We start from the raw sequence: 18,907 nt of genomic DNA, 5'->3' as shown, positions 1-18,907 counted from the left end.
TTTGTCATTATTTATGGGTAATTGTTGTTGTTATTTTAACTGTAGATCACATTGGTCTGTAAGGGAACCTGAACCAAAATGATTTGTTCAGGTTAATTTTTGCACTTTCATCCCACTGCCAGAATAGAATGGAACCTTTGGCGGGCCAGATTTGGTCCCCAGGCCGCATGTTTGACACCTGTGTCTTAGTGGTTTAAACAATGGTTGTCAAAGTTGACTGATTTGGGATTTGTTTAATAGAAAAAGTCGTATTTGTTTATGATTGTAGATAATAAGATGAGTCATTTTGTCTCCAAATAATGGTACGTTGAGAGGGGATTTGACAAAAATGCATAATTCAATTTAAAAAAAAGCAAAATATCATCCTTCAAGACTAACCCATGGAGTGCAGGTATTTCTCCTTCTCTTCTGCACTGAGTAATAAAACATGGGTTGTTTCTGTGCGAGTGGAAGCAGGCATGCTCCTTGCTCCGCTAAGACATTACACAGTATATTATCTGCCGCTCCAGCCATTAGCCTAAAGGTACTTCATTTCTACTGCAACATTAGGGAGTGATTTCCAAAGTAGATAAACTGTTGATAGGCCAAGATCTCAACAGTAATTACATCATGTTTTATAGTACATAATCCCTGAGAAAATGACGAGAAGCTGGATGAAAGTGTGCATCAATCAAATGTAACAAACCCAATTATTGTCAGCCCTCCCTCCTTTTCCTCGCTGCTTACAGCCATCACGCATCTCCCCATGACTCAATCCTGATATGGCAATTACAGCTGCAGAGAGTCTTTGCTAATAACTGCAATCCAATCACTTCACAGCACGCGCGGAAGGAAAGAAGACCCACGTTAAATAATGACAACCCACAATTTACTGGATATTGTTATTTTTACGCCTGCCTCCTCGATAACGGGATCATAAATAGCACTATTTTTTTGTACTTGCCTCTACAAGTTTCTCACAGAACAAAATATACAAGTGCTCAGTGCAAGGCCAGGGGCATGCATATGGTTAAACACATGCATCAGAGAAATGGAAATTTAACAAGTGGCATGAGGATTCTGAAAAAGTAAAATCATTTTGTATTTTTGTTTCCGCTACTTATGGCGCATGTGTCCGTTATTTACCTGGATTAAGGGTCTAGGGACAGAGGCTTGGCTGGATTACTGACAAAACACAGTCAACAACAGCAGCTCAATGTCTGCAAACCCTCAAGGTCGACAAAAGTCCAGGAATCCCATGCATTAATCCTGTGCTTGAAGAACATATAAGCACCTTGTTTGTTAACCTCTATTCACTGCTACAAAACAAAATCGACTAAAATGATATCACATGACTAATTATGAAGAACACAGTTGCAAAGAAATGGGAGGTTTTGTATGCAACGGAGGTTTCTAAAGTAGAAATTCCACTCATAGATAATTAAAATATCTTGTTCTTTGATAAAAAAAAAAAAGTTAAAGGTACATGCCTGTGGAGTTTTGTGGAAGTTTTGAGGTAGAAAGTAGCCCAAGGTGCATCTAAGTAAGACGTGTCTAATGAAGGAGGTTAAAATTCTGTTGTGTGCGTTGAAGAAAAAAAAAAAAAAATATGAGCGAACTTCCCAGAAATGGAAGGTAATTCTTTGTTCCACTGCAACATAATCACACAGCAGTCAAGCTATTTTTCTACCCTGATGCATCAAAATTGGTTCTCAAAAAGCACAACAGATTTGTCTTTCTCTCTAATCTCTTGTCTATACTCTGCTACTGTCAAAGAACTTAGAATGATGTAATATAGTTTTCTGGTTCATGGGAACATCAGGAGCAAAACCTCAGTCATGTTGGAGTGAAAGATAAGAACTAGGGATGTCCAATAATATCGGCCCACAGATATTATCAGCCCGATATTGGTATAAAAATGTAACATCGGTGAATATCGTTATTGATTTTTTTGCCTATCATTAAAACCAATAAAATAATGCCTTGATTTCACCGGCATTTACCGACGCGTAAATGAAGTGTTGTTTGTAGCTGAAAGAAATGTGCAGTTTTCAAAATTGTACAGTAGAGTTGCCACACTGTAATAGACTCATGGAGGGAGGGAGAGAAAATAAATAAATATGGCATTTTTTCCACAACTTAGGTTGAAGTATGTATTCTTTGCACAGACAGTGTTTACATTTTGAAAGCCTTGTTGCATTTGAGAATGCATCCAATGGGGCATCACAATAAAATTAGACATGATGTGTTAATTCCATGACAGGAGATATGTGATGTTACCTAAAATTAGTTTAATATCCCACATATATGGCAGCGGTGTCAGTAGATATTGGAATTGGAAATTAAGCGTTGGACAATATCAGCATATTGGTTTTTGGCAAAAAAGCCAATATCGGACATCCCTAATAAGAACTAGTTTTACCAAATAAAACGTAGAATCTTCAAATAATTCACTTTTAGATGAATTCAGGATTATGGGCGTTGTAGTACTTGAGCCCTCTACCCTGTGGAAATGATGGATTACTCATAGTTTTCCAGAATCTGCAGCGCAACATTCAAATACTTCTGAATAACAACTAATTAACCAAGTTTATCACACGACAGTTTTTCACAATAGTAAAACATTGCAAAAATGCACTTCAAATTGACGTTTGTGTGGAACAAAGAGCATGTGCACTGCAAAAATCAAAATTTTACCAAGTGTATTTTTCTCATTTCTAGCCAAAATATCTCATCACACTTAAATAAGACATAATCACCTAAAGAGTAACTTTTCAGTGAGATATAAGAACTTATTTTTAGACAATAAATCTTGAAATAACAATAAATCTTTTTTTTTGCTTAATTCTAGATTTTTTTTTTTTGCTTAATTCAAGCAAAAAAAAAATCTGCCAATGGAACACGCGAAAATTATCTTGGTAAGATTTCTTGAAATAAGATTTTAAAGATTTATTGTCAAAAAATAAATTCTTACATCTCATGTACAAGTTACTCTTTAAGTGATTATGTCTTATTTTAAGTGTGATGAGATTTTGACTAGAAATGAGAAAAACACACTTGGTAAGATTTGGATTTTTTTCAGTGTAACTGTCCAAACTGATAGTGAGTAGATTCAATGATCAAATTGAACATGTTTTCATCTTTCAAATGAGGGTTTTCCCTTAAATTACAAGGACTAGATTCAGCATGCGAGTCAATTTGGGCAGCAAAATTAATGTAAATCGACATGAAGAGCATCAAAGGTAACTAAAATCAGTTTCTCTATATCCAAGGCTTGCAGCTGTATACTTATCTGCTTGCTTTGCCAATTTAAAAAAAAATAAAAATAATATATATGGGAGTAATATTGCAAAATAGCATCACATTAATAATTTCTAATTTATTTTGCAGGAGTACACCTAAATACCCCAGTAGTGCACCACTAACAGACATCTAATTTTATTTTCCCAGCCAGGATGAACCTGCTAATCCCCCAGCAACAACAGCACCGAAGTCAAATAAAAACCTACAGAAAACCCTGCACGTACACGCTGAGTTTCAGTACAAATTAACTTTGCATCACACCGTAAAAAATAAAACATTACTGCTGGTAATATGTGTGCATTTCACTGCTTTAAAACCCTTAATGCTCTTGTATCCTATTTGTATATGATTTATTTAAGCCTTCTCATCTAGTAGATGTTATCCTTTCCATTTAGCATTGCTTATCTACAGATCTATTCATATACCACCGCTGTTGTGACCCTTCAGTTCCCCTGTACAAGAGTGCTTGAGTTTATCTTAACTTGCCTTAATGTAATTTTTCTTATTTTATCGTGTAACAAATGAGGACGCCTTATATGCAGATGGAGACTGTGTGATAAGGTTGAAAGCTGCAGAAATAAAAAACATGCTTTTTCCAAAGCCTTCAGTTACACAAACCAGTCAGAGTTTAATATGTTTATCATGAATTCGGGTTAAAGGTGGGGTGGGAGATGTTCTCCTGGAGCATTTTTTACTATATTGCTTAACCCTTTCATGCATAGTGGTCACTACAGTGGACAGTTACTCTACAGCTGTTCTCTTGTATATTCATGGGCTTTGTTGTTTTAGTTCCATATCAACCAACACAGTGGACACTTATGCATCATCTCATGAACTGCAATTCATACCATTATTGTAACTTTGCTGTTCTTGATTGGTTCTTGAGTGGAAATCAATTGTTAATATTTATTTTTTGCATATTATCTCCATGAAGTTAATAATAACTAGTATTAGAATATGTTGAATTGTGAGAAAACATCAGATTAGCTGCATTAAACATGGTTTCATTTCACTGTTTTTATATCACTTTATGATATTGGGTTTTAAATACATGTTTCTTTGCTTCAAGAATAAAATTCATGGTGTAGCTGAGTGGACATTTTTGTAACTCCATGAAAAACAGGTTGATTTTAAAAAAAAAAAATCACATTTTTTTTTTTTCATGCCTAAAGAGGAATAAAAACACTCAGGAAAAAAAAAATCTTGATTAAGGTTCTCAATTCATGCATGAAAGGGTTAAAATCCCCTTCACACCACAATTACAACCAATTTATTAAATGCTCTAACACAAAAATAAAAGAGTTTTAGTCACCTGTGGAACGGATAAGACTGAAAAAACACCATCCAATCATTTTAACCGGCCCATCGAAATGATTGAACGGTGATATGTCTATCAAACTCAACTGCCATTTGTCCCTCCCCCCTCTGCATGTACCCCTCTTTGGGCATGAATCAAGCGTCCTCAGAGGTTTGGAGCACTTGTTCAGGAAACGAAGCTAGAGCCAGAGCTTGGCTATATTAGCTATATTAGAATGTGAAGTTCACCAGCAAACTGTTTTGTCACTAACATAAATCACTAGGAAATGTAACGTTAGCCAGATAGGTATGAACTGGGGCTGTTCTGTAGAGCGGGGGTGTTGGAGGAGACTGAACGAGGTATACATGGATCAGGGCCGGGGTCAGAGCTGGGCAAATTGTTGCTGTGCACCACTCGTGAACTTTCGGGAACAAGCATTGCATGTGCTAGTACTCTGGAGGCGTGGCTTTGGGGGGATGTCTGAAGAAAGGGGTTTGGACTTTTGTTTTTTTTTTGTTTTTTTTAAGGGGGGGGTTTGGACTTTTGAATTGTGTACTTTCAAAATGTAACTTGCTCGAATGGTTTTTCAGGATCGCCTACCCCACCTTTAAATCACAGCAGAATGTAGGGACTGTTAGGCCCTGATTAAAACCAGAACTAGAAAAGCACTTGGAGAACGCAGACTTCCACCATGGCAGATGAGCTGCCCCCACTCCCACTCCTACCCCCAACACCTCCAAAATGTAATAATTTGTTCCTTGTGCCAGTATCAATATTTTCTGTAAATTTCATCCAAATCCGTCCATAACTTTTTGAGTTATCTTGCTAACAGACAGACCAACAAACAAAAAATCCCCCCCATCACCATCAAAATTTAATCATTTCTTCCTTGTGCCAGTATCAACATTTCCTGAAAATTTCATGAAAACTCATCCATAACTTTTTGAGTTATCTTGCTAACAGACAAACAGACATACAGACAGATAAACCCCGATGAAAACATAACCTCTGCCGTTACACTTGGCGGAGGTAATAACACATTTAATGCATTATTATTATGCCTGGACTTAAGGGAAAATCATTATTGTATTGTCAAGATAATGATCAGACAGATGTTCAATCCAGCCTGTCTTCTCAAAGTTTGGTGTAAATTCCTTGTTTTTAACACCACTGGCTACAGAGACAATAACACAAAACGCCTGATAAATTGGTCAATAGGAGGCAGAGCCGTAAACCATGAAATCTTATTGGACAATCAATCAGTCAATTTTCCCCGCCTGAGCCTGCTCCTGCCAAATTGGAGTCCTCCACACTGGTGAAGTCAACTGGCAATTTGGGAGTGCAGTGTTGGGGTACTCTACTTCAATTGAGTCGGAGAGCAGCATCCCCAGAAAGTGCTCTAAAAAGAAAGGGCAGCTCAGGCAAAGCACTGAAGGATTTTTCAAGAGGAAAAGCTTAAAAATAATGACATCTTTGGAGGGAGCCTGTTATGGCTGAGAGCTGTTCTAGCCTTCTATAATTGGTCCCACATAAAGCACCATTACAATTTGATTTGGCTATAAACAGACATTTAAAGCTGCAATATTTAATTTGCGCATTATCTGCTCAAAACAGCAGCGAGATGTGTTTGGAATTTGGCAGAGTTCATTACCGGGAGATCCTGTAAGGTAAAATTCAAAAGGTGTGCACGCTGGGTTTATATGTACCACTGGTCGGTGGGTTACCTTTTCTATGAAGTCTAGATCAAACAGCGCTCAGATGTGGACGGTCAGAGAAGCTGAAACACAAGCATTCAGTTTTCTTCTGTTTCCTGATCACGCTGGCTATATTTATGGACTCTAATACTCCACTAATAATCACAATTTTTTTTGAATTTATTTTTTATTTTACCTTTATTTAACCAGGAAAACCTCATTGAGATTAAGAATCTCTTTTTCAAGAGTGTCCTGCCAAGACGGGCAGCAGTACATTAAATAGTTACAGACTTCCATACATAAAACGAATACATAAAAAGCACAAAGACAAGTCAAACCTTCCAAGTCAACTCAAAAAGTGCTCATGAAATGTAGACAAAAGTGCGTCAGGTAAAACATCTGCAGCCAGATATCTCCCTCTCTAAGTCACACAGCATCCTCTTAAAAGTGTCCAACGAAACCAGATCCTTCAGTTTCAGGTCTTTTTGTGTTCATTCCAGGTGAATGGGGCTGCATACCTGAAGGCCTTTTTCTCCTGTTCAGTTCTAACTTTAGGAACAGACAACAAGAAAAGATCCTGAGAACGCAGATTATAAGAGTCTGTGGTTCTCCGACTGACGTAGGTCTGAAGGTAGGATGGGAGCAGACCTAGAATAGACTTATAAATTAAAATACGCCAATGATTCAGTCTGTGAGCCGACAAAGGAGACCATCCTACACGATCATAAAGCAGACAATGATGGGTAAGAGATTTAAAATTGCTGATGAACCTCAGAACTCCATGATACACACTGTCCAGTGACCGTAAACTATGGGTTAGGCATGCATGTACCAGACATCACCATAGTCCAACACAGACAGAAATGTAGCTGAGACCAGTCTCCTTCTTGATTCAAAAGACAGACATGATTTAATTCGAAAGAAGAAGCCCAGTTTTAGTTTTCTAACAAGCTGCTATTATGTCCCTATCAGAAAAAACAAAACAAAAACACCTCAATTTGTATAAAACGTGTTTAATATCTGTTTTCTCCACTCTCATTGCCCCTGGATAACCCTACTTTTGTTTTGTAATCATGCACCATCCATTTTAATTTCCTCTATCAGACAGGTCAGTTTCACTTCCACTTGACATTTTCTTCGATGCATAGTTGTGGTCACTTGTTGTCGAGTCTGACAGGAAGTCAACGTGAAAAGGACATATGCTTTAAGATCACATCTGCCACTTTTACCCCCTCGGCCTGCTGAAGCATGTCGGCATGTCTGTCTGTGACACATCTTGTAAACACTCTAACTCTAGAATAAAAAAACAGCTAGAGCGTTAACATTTTTACCACACATACATCATGTATAGAGCTTGGACATGTTCTGAAAAGGGAGGCCTAGACCTATTTTGTGACCTACTTTTCCAAGGTCAAATGTCTGAAAACACTATTGCTGGGTTTTCCACTACGTGGAACCGGCTCGGCTCAACTCGGCTCTGCTCGGCTCGCTTCGGATACCAGGTACTATTCCTGGAGACCATTTCCATTACAGGATACTACCATCTTTAGAGTACCTGGACGTCATAGCAATGTGGCGCGTTACCTCCGTGTCGTCTGAGTAGCTGATAAACTCACTCGTTGCATGTTGTCTTGTCAAGCTCATGCTAAAGTTTTACATCTGAACCTCCTCAACAAACTATGGTGTAGTTTTGCAGGCTGTCATCATGTGGATTAACCTACCGCTATATTTACTGTCAACTTCCAAATCTGTTTTTTGTAAAACGGCGGGTCACAGAGACAACTCTGACCAATCAGGGGTCTGCAGTGTTTAAATGTCACGTTTTAGTATCTGTTCCCCAGTCTTGGAACCTTGGCGGAGGTGATACCAAAAAAGTAGTACCAGGTACTAGATTTCAGGTCCTTTTTTGTAATGGAAATGCAAAAAGGCCGAGTCGAGTTGAGCGAGTACCCCGTAGTGGAAATGCGGCGTATAACTCCTGTTACACCCCCTCCTGCTGTACAATAATTTGCCCTTAGGGGATCATAAAGCACCTTGAACCCCTTCTGTACAAGAGGGGGCGCTCCATCGTGTGTGACCCAGTAGTCTATGAAAAAATAAAGGAAGATCCGCATAACCTGTGAGCTCCCAAAACATTTATTTAGCTACGGGACGTTTCGGGCTGAGGCCCTTCATGCTTCGTGCTCAGTCTGATGAAGGGCCTCGGCCCGAAATGTCCCGCAGCTGAATAAATGTTTTGGGAGCTCACAGGTTGTACGGACCTTCCTTTATTTTTTCACGGTTAATTTTTGGGATCCTGCACACCTCCTACTTTTGGATGTGCGTGTCGTTTACCTTTTTCATGACCTAGTAGTCTACCCAGTGGTTAGGTGTGGATTTTGAGAAAAAGGAGAATCTTGTCTCCTGGTGTTCATGGAGTCCTGGCTCAGTGAATTGGACTGGGACGAGACCCTGTCAGTAAGCAGGACCCCGATCTGTCTGGACTGGTCTCCTGAAAGCACTGGGAAAAGCCAAGGAGGAGGAGTGCGTTTTTTAGTGATAGATTGAACGACTCTTTGAAGTGAATGACAGGAGCTGGCTCTTTTTCTGTTAAAGCAGCACGTGATTAGTCAAGATGTGTAGTGGCGTTTGTGTGTCCAAGCCAAAAAGAACAAGCTCTCCAAAAAGAGCTGGAATTCCCATCACAAATGCTTTTATGTCTATGAAAGGCTGGGGGCCGTTAGCAACTGTGGGCCCCATGAAAGGTAAACGTTGTGTGCCCTTCATAAAATAAGTATCTGTAAATTTGTTGCTGGAGTGGGGAAGGGGGAAGAGGGGGTGGGGGTGTTATGTATGTGGTGAAGGGGTGGGAGGTATAGGGGTGGGTTCTATAAGTACCGTGACTACCGCAACTGGTGTGAAACCGAAAGTGAAACTTCACTTTGGACATCTGACTCCTGGCTTCTACACCTTTCTTTTACTCCGGAGCTTAGATGAAATTTTCACAACTTCTAACCTATATCCACTCGGCCCCCTGGGAATGCAGGGCCCCATGAATTTGTCATGTTTACACCCCCCTTTTACAGTGCCCCAGATGAAAGGTACCATAAAACTGATGGTCAAAGAAAGAATCTGCACTGCACTTTCCCCATTTTTTTAGGCCGAGGGGATCTTGCTATGCTCTCTTTTTTCTTCTTTCAATAAGTAAACATGTGGGACCCCAGGTAATAGCGAAACAAAACTGGTTCATGGCTCACACAACTTATACAACATAAAGATTATTAAAACTACTAATGATCAAGAGATGTCAAATGGCTTATTCAATAGAAGATAAAGTTAAAAGACTAGAGAAAATCAGCAATTAGAAATAGTAACAGAAACATAGATATTCTTCCCAAGAAATGACGTGAGACCTGTTCTTGGTTTTCTTGACTTTCTTCATGAGGTCAATCAGCTACATCCAATATTGTTGTATCATATGGTGTTAAAAGCAACCTAAAATTACTGACAGGCTTTTTACTCAAACATGGGGGGCATATGCCTCTATTACATGACAGCCCTCAGTCGGTTAGCCGGGGGTGAGGGGTGGAGTATGTGCCTCTTTATGCGTCAGAGCTTACACAGGGTCTTTACGCAGGGGTACCACCCCCGTTTAGACACACTGTAATAGTCCAACCACTTGCATTTCCACATGGGGGGAGTCTGCTTCATCTCCTTTGTATTAATAGTCAGTGAGTCCGTGATATTTCATGATTTTTTCCCCCTCCCATCCTGTGCTTGCATCCCTCAGGACAGGCCCCCTGGTTGAGAACCACTGTTCTATTCTGATTAAAAGCTTTGGGGCATGCAACCACACATCTTATCAGACGATGTTATTTAGGCTCCATGTCAACAATTGAACCAGAATGAGGTTCAGGTTGGGACATATCCTCCATGTAACCACAGCTAATGTTACACATAATATGGAGTAAAAAATGTTAAAATATCACTCCCCTGTCTTCCCTTTGCTGTTTCTGAAGCCTATAATAATATTTGTATCAGTGAAGCTGGGTTAAAACAGATTAAAAGCATCAAAACATAGAAAAGCTTTGAAATGCTATAAGGTCAAAACACAGTATTCGAAATCTCTCTGACGGGACATTTTAAAGACAATTTGACAGATTAGTGTTGCTAAATGACTGACATTTTTACTTTTAAATTCATTTTTGCTTTAATTGGACTATAAGGGATTATCCAAAATAAGGAGCTACTTTATGTTGAAATAAATGTTGGAATGGCAATCAATTAAAGTTCGCTCTTTGACGGAACATTACTGTGTTTTGACCTACTACCAAAGCAACAAGGTTGTAAGAAAAAGATCATAATATTCATTTTGTCAATGAACCAATGTTGGCTTTAACCCTTTCATGCATATTGGTCACTCCAGTGGACAGTTATTCTGCAGCTGTTCTCTTGTATTTTCATGGGTTTTGTTGTTTTAGTTCCATATCAGCCAACACAGTGGATGCTTATGCACCATCCCATACACTGACATTCATACCATCACTGTAACTTGCTGTTCTTGAAAAACCTGATCTGCAGTAAACATGTTTGAGTGTAAATCAATTGCTAATAAAAATTGGAAATATGATAAAATGCGAAAAAACATCAGATTAGCTGCATTAAAAATGTTTTGATTTTGTATATCACTTTCTGATATTCAAAATTAAACACATGGTGTCCAGCGGAGTGGACATTTTTGGAACTCCACAAAAATTATGAAGGTAGATTTGTTTCTTTATTGCTTTAAAAAAAAAAAAATCATTAAAAAAAAATCACTTTAATCAAGGAAAAAAAAGTGTTCAAATGCAATTTTTTGGATCTTTTTTTTTCATTCGAACATTTTTTTTTTTTTTTTTTTTGTTTGTTGTTAAAGCAATAAAGAAACAAATCTACCTTCATAAAAAGTCAGGTTTATTTAAAAAAAAAATCAATTGCATTGTTTTTCATGCCTAAAGAGGAATAAAAACAGGAAAAAAATCTCAACTAAGGTTCTCATAATTCATGCATGAAAGGGTTAAACAAAAATAAAGTTAGAGCGCAGATGATTCTCTGGGGTTGACAGATTATCCTGGGACTAGTGTCATCTTCCATTGTTTCAAATCCTAGACTTGAGTTTTAGTTGTGAAACAGGACAGTAACAGTTCATACTAATGCAGCAGCTTCAATATTCTGAACCCACAAACCAAACACTGGCTCAAAGTGTTGCAGAAGTTCAACTCATCCTATATATTCATAAATCACACAATGCAGTAAGTACATTCTAACCTGCCAAGCCCATCTCTAAAAGTTTACTTAAGTGCAACCACTTAAGAAGTTAAGTAAATCAATTGGACAATGACTTACCAGAATGGTGGAGACAACCAGGGAGCGATTGGATAAAGAATCAGATACATTTGTGGTCTTCCCCTTCTGGTTGTCGGTCATGTTCAGGCCACTTGGAGGGTCCCATGTACCAATCTGCAAAGCAAAATACACAACTTTTAAAACATACCGCAATGCTAATGTTACTTAACTATTTATACACTTCAAAAGAGACCACTGATAATACAGGGTGACCCCAAAAAATGGGAATTTTTGAAGTGCGTATTGGCAGACATGAGCAAGTGGCAGCATTGCGAGACAGTGACCTTGAGCAAGTAACAACACCACCATTTTAGTAACCATGGATCAGTGGAATGGGTAACAGCGTGCGTTAGCCATAAAATGTTTTATAAAAACGGTGATAGTTTGACAGCTGCGCAGAGGGAGTTCCGACGTTTTTACAACTTAGGACGTCATGGTGCTGTTCCATCAAAACACGCCATAAAATGTTGGATTAATAACTTTGAAGAGACTGGATCTGCCCTAAAGAAGAAACCAACAGGACGACCAAGAAGTGCTCGTACTCCTGGCCCCCTAGATCGCCAGATTTGTCCGTTTGTGATTTTTTCTTGTGGGGCTATCTCAAGAGTAAAGTGTACACGACTCAACCAGGAACTCTGGATGAGTTAAAACAGAGAATTCAGGATGAAATTCACAGTATCCCAGCTGAGATGTTGCAGCGGTCAATGAGGAATCTCAACAGCAGATTTCAAGAATGCATTCGTACAGGAGGACGCCATCTACAGGAAGTCATATTTAAAAAAATGAAAATTCCATCATTGTTTCTTAAATGGCATGTTTTAAGGTTTCAATTACTATGAATAAAATATTTTTCTTCCATCACTCTTGGTTTTATTGGATTGTTAAAAAGTTCCCGTTTTTTTTGCATCCCCCTGTACTTCAACTCATACAAAAGTCTGTATGAGGTCTGATTTTCTTCTTTCAAATACGCTCCCTGTCAGGAAAAGCAACTCAAATTCAGGGAAAAGTAAAGCCAAGAGACAAATTCATAGTCTAATATTTAAGGAAGTAAAAACAAGATTATTTTCTTTTTCAATCGGAAATAAAACTTTTGATATTACAATTTTTCTTGGGATAAATCTGCATCCTGAGATACTCACAAAGCAGTCTGCAGTTTATTGATAATATGTCCAGTACAGTTGGAGGATACTGTTATAATCCAAACAGAAAGTTGGATCCATGTGTGAGTCTGATATGCATAATGTATTAGCCAGGATTTTGGAGGTGTGCACATAATCCTGCAGTGAGTTACTCCTCACACTGCTCAGGCTACATTTAGACAGTAATGATATGAACTGAAAACCCAAAAGTGACATTGCATTCTCACTTTTAATTCCGTGTTTAGACGTGCCTTTTGGGGAGAAATCTGCGTGCAGACGGACACGCAAAAGTTTGTGAAATTGCCTGTTTATCGATGTACAGGGTGTCCCATAAGTCTCCATACATAGGAGACATAATACATTCCATACATATATGGTTCTAACATGTATTTCTTTATATTTCAGATAACCCAAAAAATGCATTTGAATAAAGAGCAACAAATTGAAATCATCCTGATGGCCGGTTCAGCAAGCAGTCGTATGGTTGCAAGCGCATTTAACAGAAAACATGGGACGAGTATCACACACGACACTGTGGCAAAACTTATTGTCAAGCTCAAAAAACAAGAAGTGTTTTGGATCAATTTGTTCCCGACAAAATGGCAGTCATATAGAGCATATTATATAAATAAAAATGGTTTATGTCAAGAAACGTTTATTTTTACTATGTATGAAGACTTATGGGACACCCTATAGTATGCAAACCAGGTGGCTAGGTGGCATCACCAACAACAAGACCAAGCACCTGCGTAGAATCTTTTTCCTTCTCCTCCTGTAACTGGTGCATCAATAATGTGCTGAAGGTAGTTAATATGCCTTCTCTGCTCTCTACTACTCTCTATAAAGATTCGTGACAATTGCTGAAACGTCTCTTGGATGTCAATTAGAGCGGCTAGGACAACTTGAAGGTCCAGCACAGCAAAATAATCCGACATGTTGTTTTTCTGTACTGGCACATGCCTGTGATGTAAACTCTACACAATGAGAAAACACAGTTTTGTGTTTTCAACCCTTTAGACCAGGGGTGTCAAACTAATTTTAGGTCACGGGGCAGATTCAGCTAAATATGATCTGAAGTGGGCCAAACTAGTAAATAATACCATAATAATATATAAGTAATATCAACTCCAAACTTTTCTCAATGTTTTAGAGCAAAAAAAGTAAATATACATTATGAGAAGGTTTATATTTACAAACTAACCTTTCAAACAATGTGATTAACATGAATAAACTGGAAAAAATAAGTGTAATTTTAACAATATTATGCCTCAATTTATCATTTACACATGTACATTATAACTTACAGATCACAGCGGATCTACAAATACACAAAAACATTTAATAACAGACAGAATCTTGTTAAAATTGTACTTACTTCTCTTAAGACATTTCAGGTTGGTCATATTTGTTCAGGTTAGTCACATTTTTCGCAAAATTAAACTTTATTTCAGTGTAAATACATGAAAATATTTACATTTACAAAGAGAAAAATTTGAAGTTGTCATTATTTATATGTTATTATGATAGTATTTGACTGAAACCTGCCCACATGAGATTGAATTACAGTAGTCTGAATGTGGAATCTGAAATGAAAGGATTGTTAATATCTTAGTGTAACTTTTGTATTCTGAAATTCATCCCAAGGGGACTGGACCATTTGGCGGGCCAGATTTGGCCCCCGGGCCACATGTTTGACACCTGTTTTAGACGGTGATGCGAGAGTGGAGCATTTTTAAGATTTCCATTCTAGAAGGCAGTTTCACTTTTTTGAATTCTCAGCCCCCAAAATGCCGGTGCCGTCTAAACGAAAGGCACATATGATAAAATATTTTATCGTTTTCACGTTGTCGTGGAAGCTGGGCCTCAGACAGAAAGTCATAAACACGTTATGAACCAAACCATGACTTTTGAAAGATTTTTTTCTGTGATGAAGAGAAAGAGAGATTGTTAATTTAAGAACAAACCATTGCTGTTTGGGTGTATTTTCTGTTTAACAAAGACAAAAAGATAAAGTCCATAAGAAAAGAAAAATAGTTTTTCCGTTATGGAAATGAAAATGAAATCGTTATTCTATTTTCATTTTATCAAATTCATGTTTTGACAACAGACACATGTACATTGCACTTGATTTAAGAGTAATTTACCATTATCAAGAATTTGTACAAAAACTAGCAAAACAAAAACTGTATCTTTTAAGATCCTAGAAAAGATCTTCTTTTCTAAATTGTCCACCACCATAGATCCTACATGTGACCGATGTAGACAATCACCAGAGGCCCTTTCACATACATTTTGGTTTTGTCCAAAACTCAGACACTTTGGCAGTCAATATTTAAAACCTTCTCAGATGTGCTGAGAAGAACTTTCGATCCATCTGCCATTACAGCAAAATTCAAGGTGACACCGAAAAATGTCCAAATAAATTGAAGGGGAGAGAATATAATTGCCTTTGGATCTCTGTTAGCAAGTCAACTCATATTGCGGAAATGGAAAGAGAAACTTCCTCCAACCTTTAAATCATGGATTACTCATATTGTATATCACGTAAAACTCGAAATAATAAGATACTCTACAAGGGGCTGTACACAGAAATTTTCCATTGTTGACTATGCAGAAAATGGGCTATAAGATGGGCTAGCATGACCTCACATAACCTTTTGTGACACATATGATTTATTTATTTATGTATTGATTGTTTTCTGTTTGTTATTTTAATTCAATTATGTCCATCACTTTGCTTTTTTATCATTATGATCCTTCTTTTTTTATTCTTTATCGCTAACAACTGAATGTGAATATGTCCAATGTAGACATTTCTTTGCTTTTTTTGTATGCAAGAATGTTTGTTCTCTTTTGGAGCTGTACTGGGGTGGGTAGGGATGGGAATCGAGAACCGGTTCTTTTTGAGAACTGGTTCCCAGTAGCTCGATTCCTTGGAATCGTTTGCTTGGCTGCTCAACGATACTGCTTATCGATTCCGCCTTCGTTGTGCATGCATGATGATGTCACACGTACTGCATTGTTTTGGTCAGAACGTAGCCAACATGGCGTTGAGGCAGAAACGGTCTAAAAAGATGACACCAGGTCCAATTACTTGGAACACTGTCAAAGCTTCCATGTCTTCAAAAGGGTGGAATCTCTCCAGTATCCTCAAACATTTGTCCACAGCATGTGAATCATTTACAGGAATGTCATGTATTTGAGTCGCTACTTAGCGGCGCTTGTGAATGTATGGCAGAGTGAACGCTGGGCCGGTTCCGGTGCGGGCAACAAACATCGTAACTCCTCAAATACAAGTTTCCGAAGGTAAGAAGGGAAAGGAAATGAGGTGCACAACAACGGGAGACAAGCCGAGCCGAGTTGAACCGGTTCCACATTGTAGAAATGCAGCAATAGAGGAATTAGTAAAGCGACTTTAGTTTCACTTTCACTGTATGCCCCCCCCACCCAAACCGGGCCTGGTGTCATCTGTTATTATTATCTGTACATACTGTATATGTTATATTTTCTATGCAGAGATGGAAATATAAAAGACAGTTAATGCAAACACTCGTTTGTACTGTTTCATTCCCTCACCTAATGAGAATCGATAAGAGAATCAATAAGGAATCGGATCGATAAGCAATATCGATAATGGAATCGGAATCATTAAATTCTTAACGATTCCCATCCCTAGGGGTGGGGACTAGTTTGTTGCTATGTTGTTTGTTGTTACAACTTGCTAAAATAACAATAAATAAAGCTTGATAAAAAAACAAAAAAACAAAACTGTATCGAAATTAACCAGTGCCTCCATGAATGAATCACCAGTAACAAACTATTTCATACATGATCAATGATGATGAAGATATAGAAAAATAAAATGCACGGAAAAAATGGCTTAATATTAGTATTTTAGACACCACATGGTCCCCAGTCAGTAGTAATTATTAAATATTATTAGAATGAGAGTTAAGGCGGGTAGTGTTGGCAAAGCTAAGCAACTAAAACTTGCAATAAATGACCACTTAGGAGCTATGGGATGTTTTATGTAGTGAATAGTTAATATGTTGAATTCACTGCTTATTAGTCCATAGAATAATGTACGGAACCCTGAGGACACACTTGACAGTTCTGTGAACCCTGAAAACCATCGGGGGCTCTTTCTTCGACGATCCCACAGGGAATAATGTTAGAGATACATCAACCCCCGTGGCCTTTTGGAGGGTTTGGTGGAGGACAACACTGAGCAGAGTTGAAGAGGGCTGATGGTGAAGTGCTTTGTAGACGAGGAGGAAGACGGAGACGATAGCAAATCTATCGGATCGTGCCTCAAGGCTTCTCTTGTCCTCTCTCGGCTCTCCCTCAAGTCTCCGCACCCGAGCCCCCCCCCGGTTCGCATCCAACCTCGCTGCCCTGAGCATCACTGGAAGGGACCACAACACTCCACTCCACACCAGACGCACACTCCTCAGGGCCACTCCGATGCCCCACGTGAGGGCCCAAGATAGGCTTTGTAATTGCAAATCAACTCTTTAATTCAGGCTTCATGAGGCTGGAGGGCTTCTGAAGGGGTTTTTATTAATAGAGTAAATTATTCATGGAGGTGCCGGCGCACACACCTCACAGAGGTCAGGAGCTGCTGAGAGGCTAGCGCCAGTGAGGATGCTGGAGTGTGAAGTGTTTGGAGTTGCATGCGAGAATATTATGTGTAGCGGCTGTGCTAGCAGGTTTCCTTCCTGCTGATAAGCTCATGAATCTTAAACTGAATGAATCCACTAGAGAGATGCCAATCTTAGGGAAAGATGTAAACTACACATGGGCCTGTTCATCTGTATACATCAACACAATGTACTGAGATCTTTCATCACTGTCTACCGGGGCTCATATTTTGCTAAACCTACTTTTATTAGTCTTTAGTTCAATGGTTCCCAACCTTTTTTGGCTCGTGACCCCATTTTAACATCACAAATTTCTGGCAACTCCAGACATTCAAAACTGAGACTTTTTTTTTTTTTTTTGCTAAAATTAATTTGTTTTTGATCATGTAATAGTTTTCTATACTATGTTGCAAATAAATGTTAATTTTAGAGGACATTTAGTTTATATAACGTATATTATTATGGACGGAGGCAGAAACGCCAGGTGTAGATTACTGCACAAAGTGAGAATTTTATTTTCCTTGGTCAGGATATGTACAGTCAGTCCAGCTGAATTAATACTGAACAAACAATAATTCAAACTATGAATATGAAAGAGCTGCAGCATCTGAAAACAACCACAATGAACATTTGACAGATAAACAGTACCACAGTGCTTCAGTTTCAGACTCAGTTTGTCATGTCTTTTATATGTTGGGATTGTCTCTCTGAACTCACCATATATTTGAGTAAGAGTAAGTTTTTTTCTTTTTTTAAATCAATTACTAGAAATTTTAGGCGACCCCATTTGAATTCCAGGTGACCCCACGTGGGGTCCCGACCCCAAGGTTGAAAAACATTGCTTTAGTTGCTTTATCTGTGTATTATTACCTCCGCCGAGGAGGTTATGTTTTTGCCAGGGTTGTTTGTTTGTCTGTTTGTTTGTTTGTCTGTCCGTTAGTGTGCAACATAACTCAAAAAGTTATGGACAGATTTGGATGAAATTTTCAAGGTTTGTTGGAAATGGGATAAGGAAGAATGATTAAATTTTGGTGGTGATCGGGGGTGGGGGGGCCCACGGGGGGGCCCATTTCCAACAAACCCTGAAAATTTCATCAAAATATCCATAACTTTTTGAGTTATGTTGCACACTAACGGACAGACAAACAGACAGACAGACAAACAAAAAACAAACCCTGGCAAAAACATAACCTCCTTGGCGTGGGGGGGGGGGGGGGCACTGATCAGCCTTGGCGGAGGTCTGCGCTCTCCGAGTGCTTTTCTAGTTGAAATATTATTTTAATTTAGATAGCTGATGTCTTTAGTTTAATCACATATTAGTCAGTAGTTAATGTTTTAAGATAATCCCTTTGTTTCACTAGTGAGTGGTAAAGTTCTTAGGCTAGTATGGGTCACAGGTATGCAGCCCCATTCACCTGGAATGAACTACAAAAAGACCTGAAACTGAAGGATCTGGTTTCATTGGACACTTTTAAGAGATGCTGTGTGACT

General features: G+C 38.5%; 1 protein-coding gene across 1 annotated transcript in view; it reads right to left on the bottom strand.

Annotated features, from left to right (window-relative positions):
• Positions 1–18,907, bottom strand: part of LOC115435523 (glutamate receptor ionotropic, kainate 2) — a 756,602-nt gene that overhangs the window by 373,350 nt on the left and 364,345 nt on the right. The window contains exon 9 of the mRNA XM_030157991.1: positions 11,638–11,751. Coding sequence (XP_030013851.1) covers positions 11,638–11,751 — 114 coding nt within the window. The remainder of the gene's footprint in view (positions 1–11,637; positions 11,752–18,907) is intronic.

The sequence above is a fragment of the Sphaeramia orbicularis genome, chromosome 16 (genome assembly GCF_902148855.1).
Source record: "Sphaeramia orbicularis chromosome 16, fSphaOr1.1, whole genome shotgun sequence".
NCBI lineage: Eukaryota > Metazoa > Chordata > Actinopteri > Kurtiformes > Apogonidae > Sphaeramia > Sphaeramia orbicularis.
The sequence above is the reverse complement of the archived record's forward strand: the minus strand, read 5'-3'. Positions and strand labels throughout refer to the sequence as shown.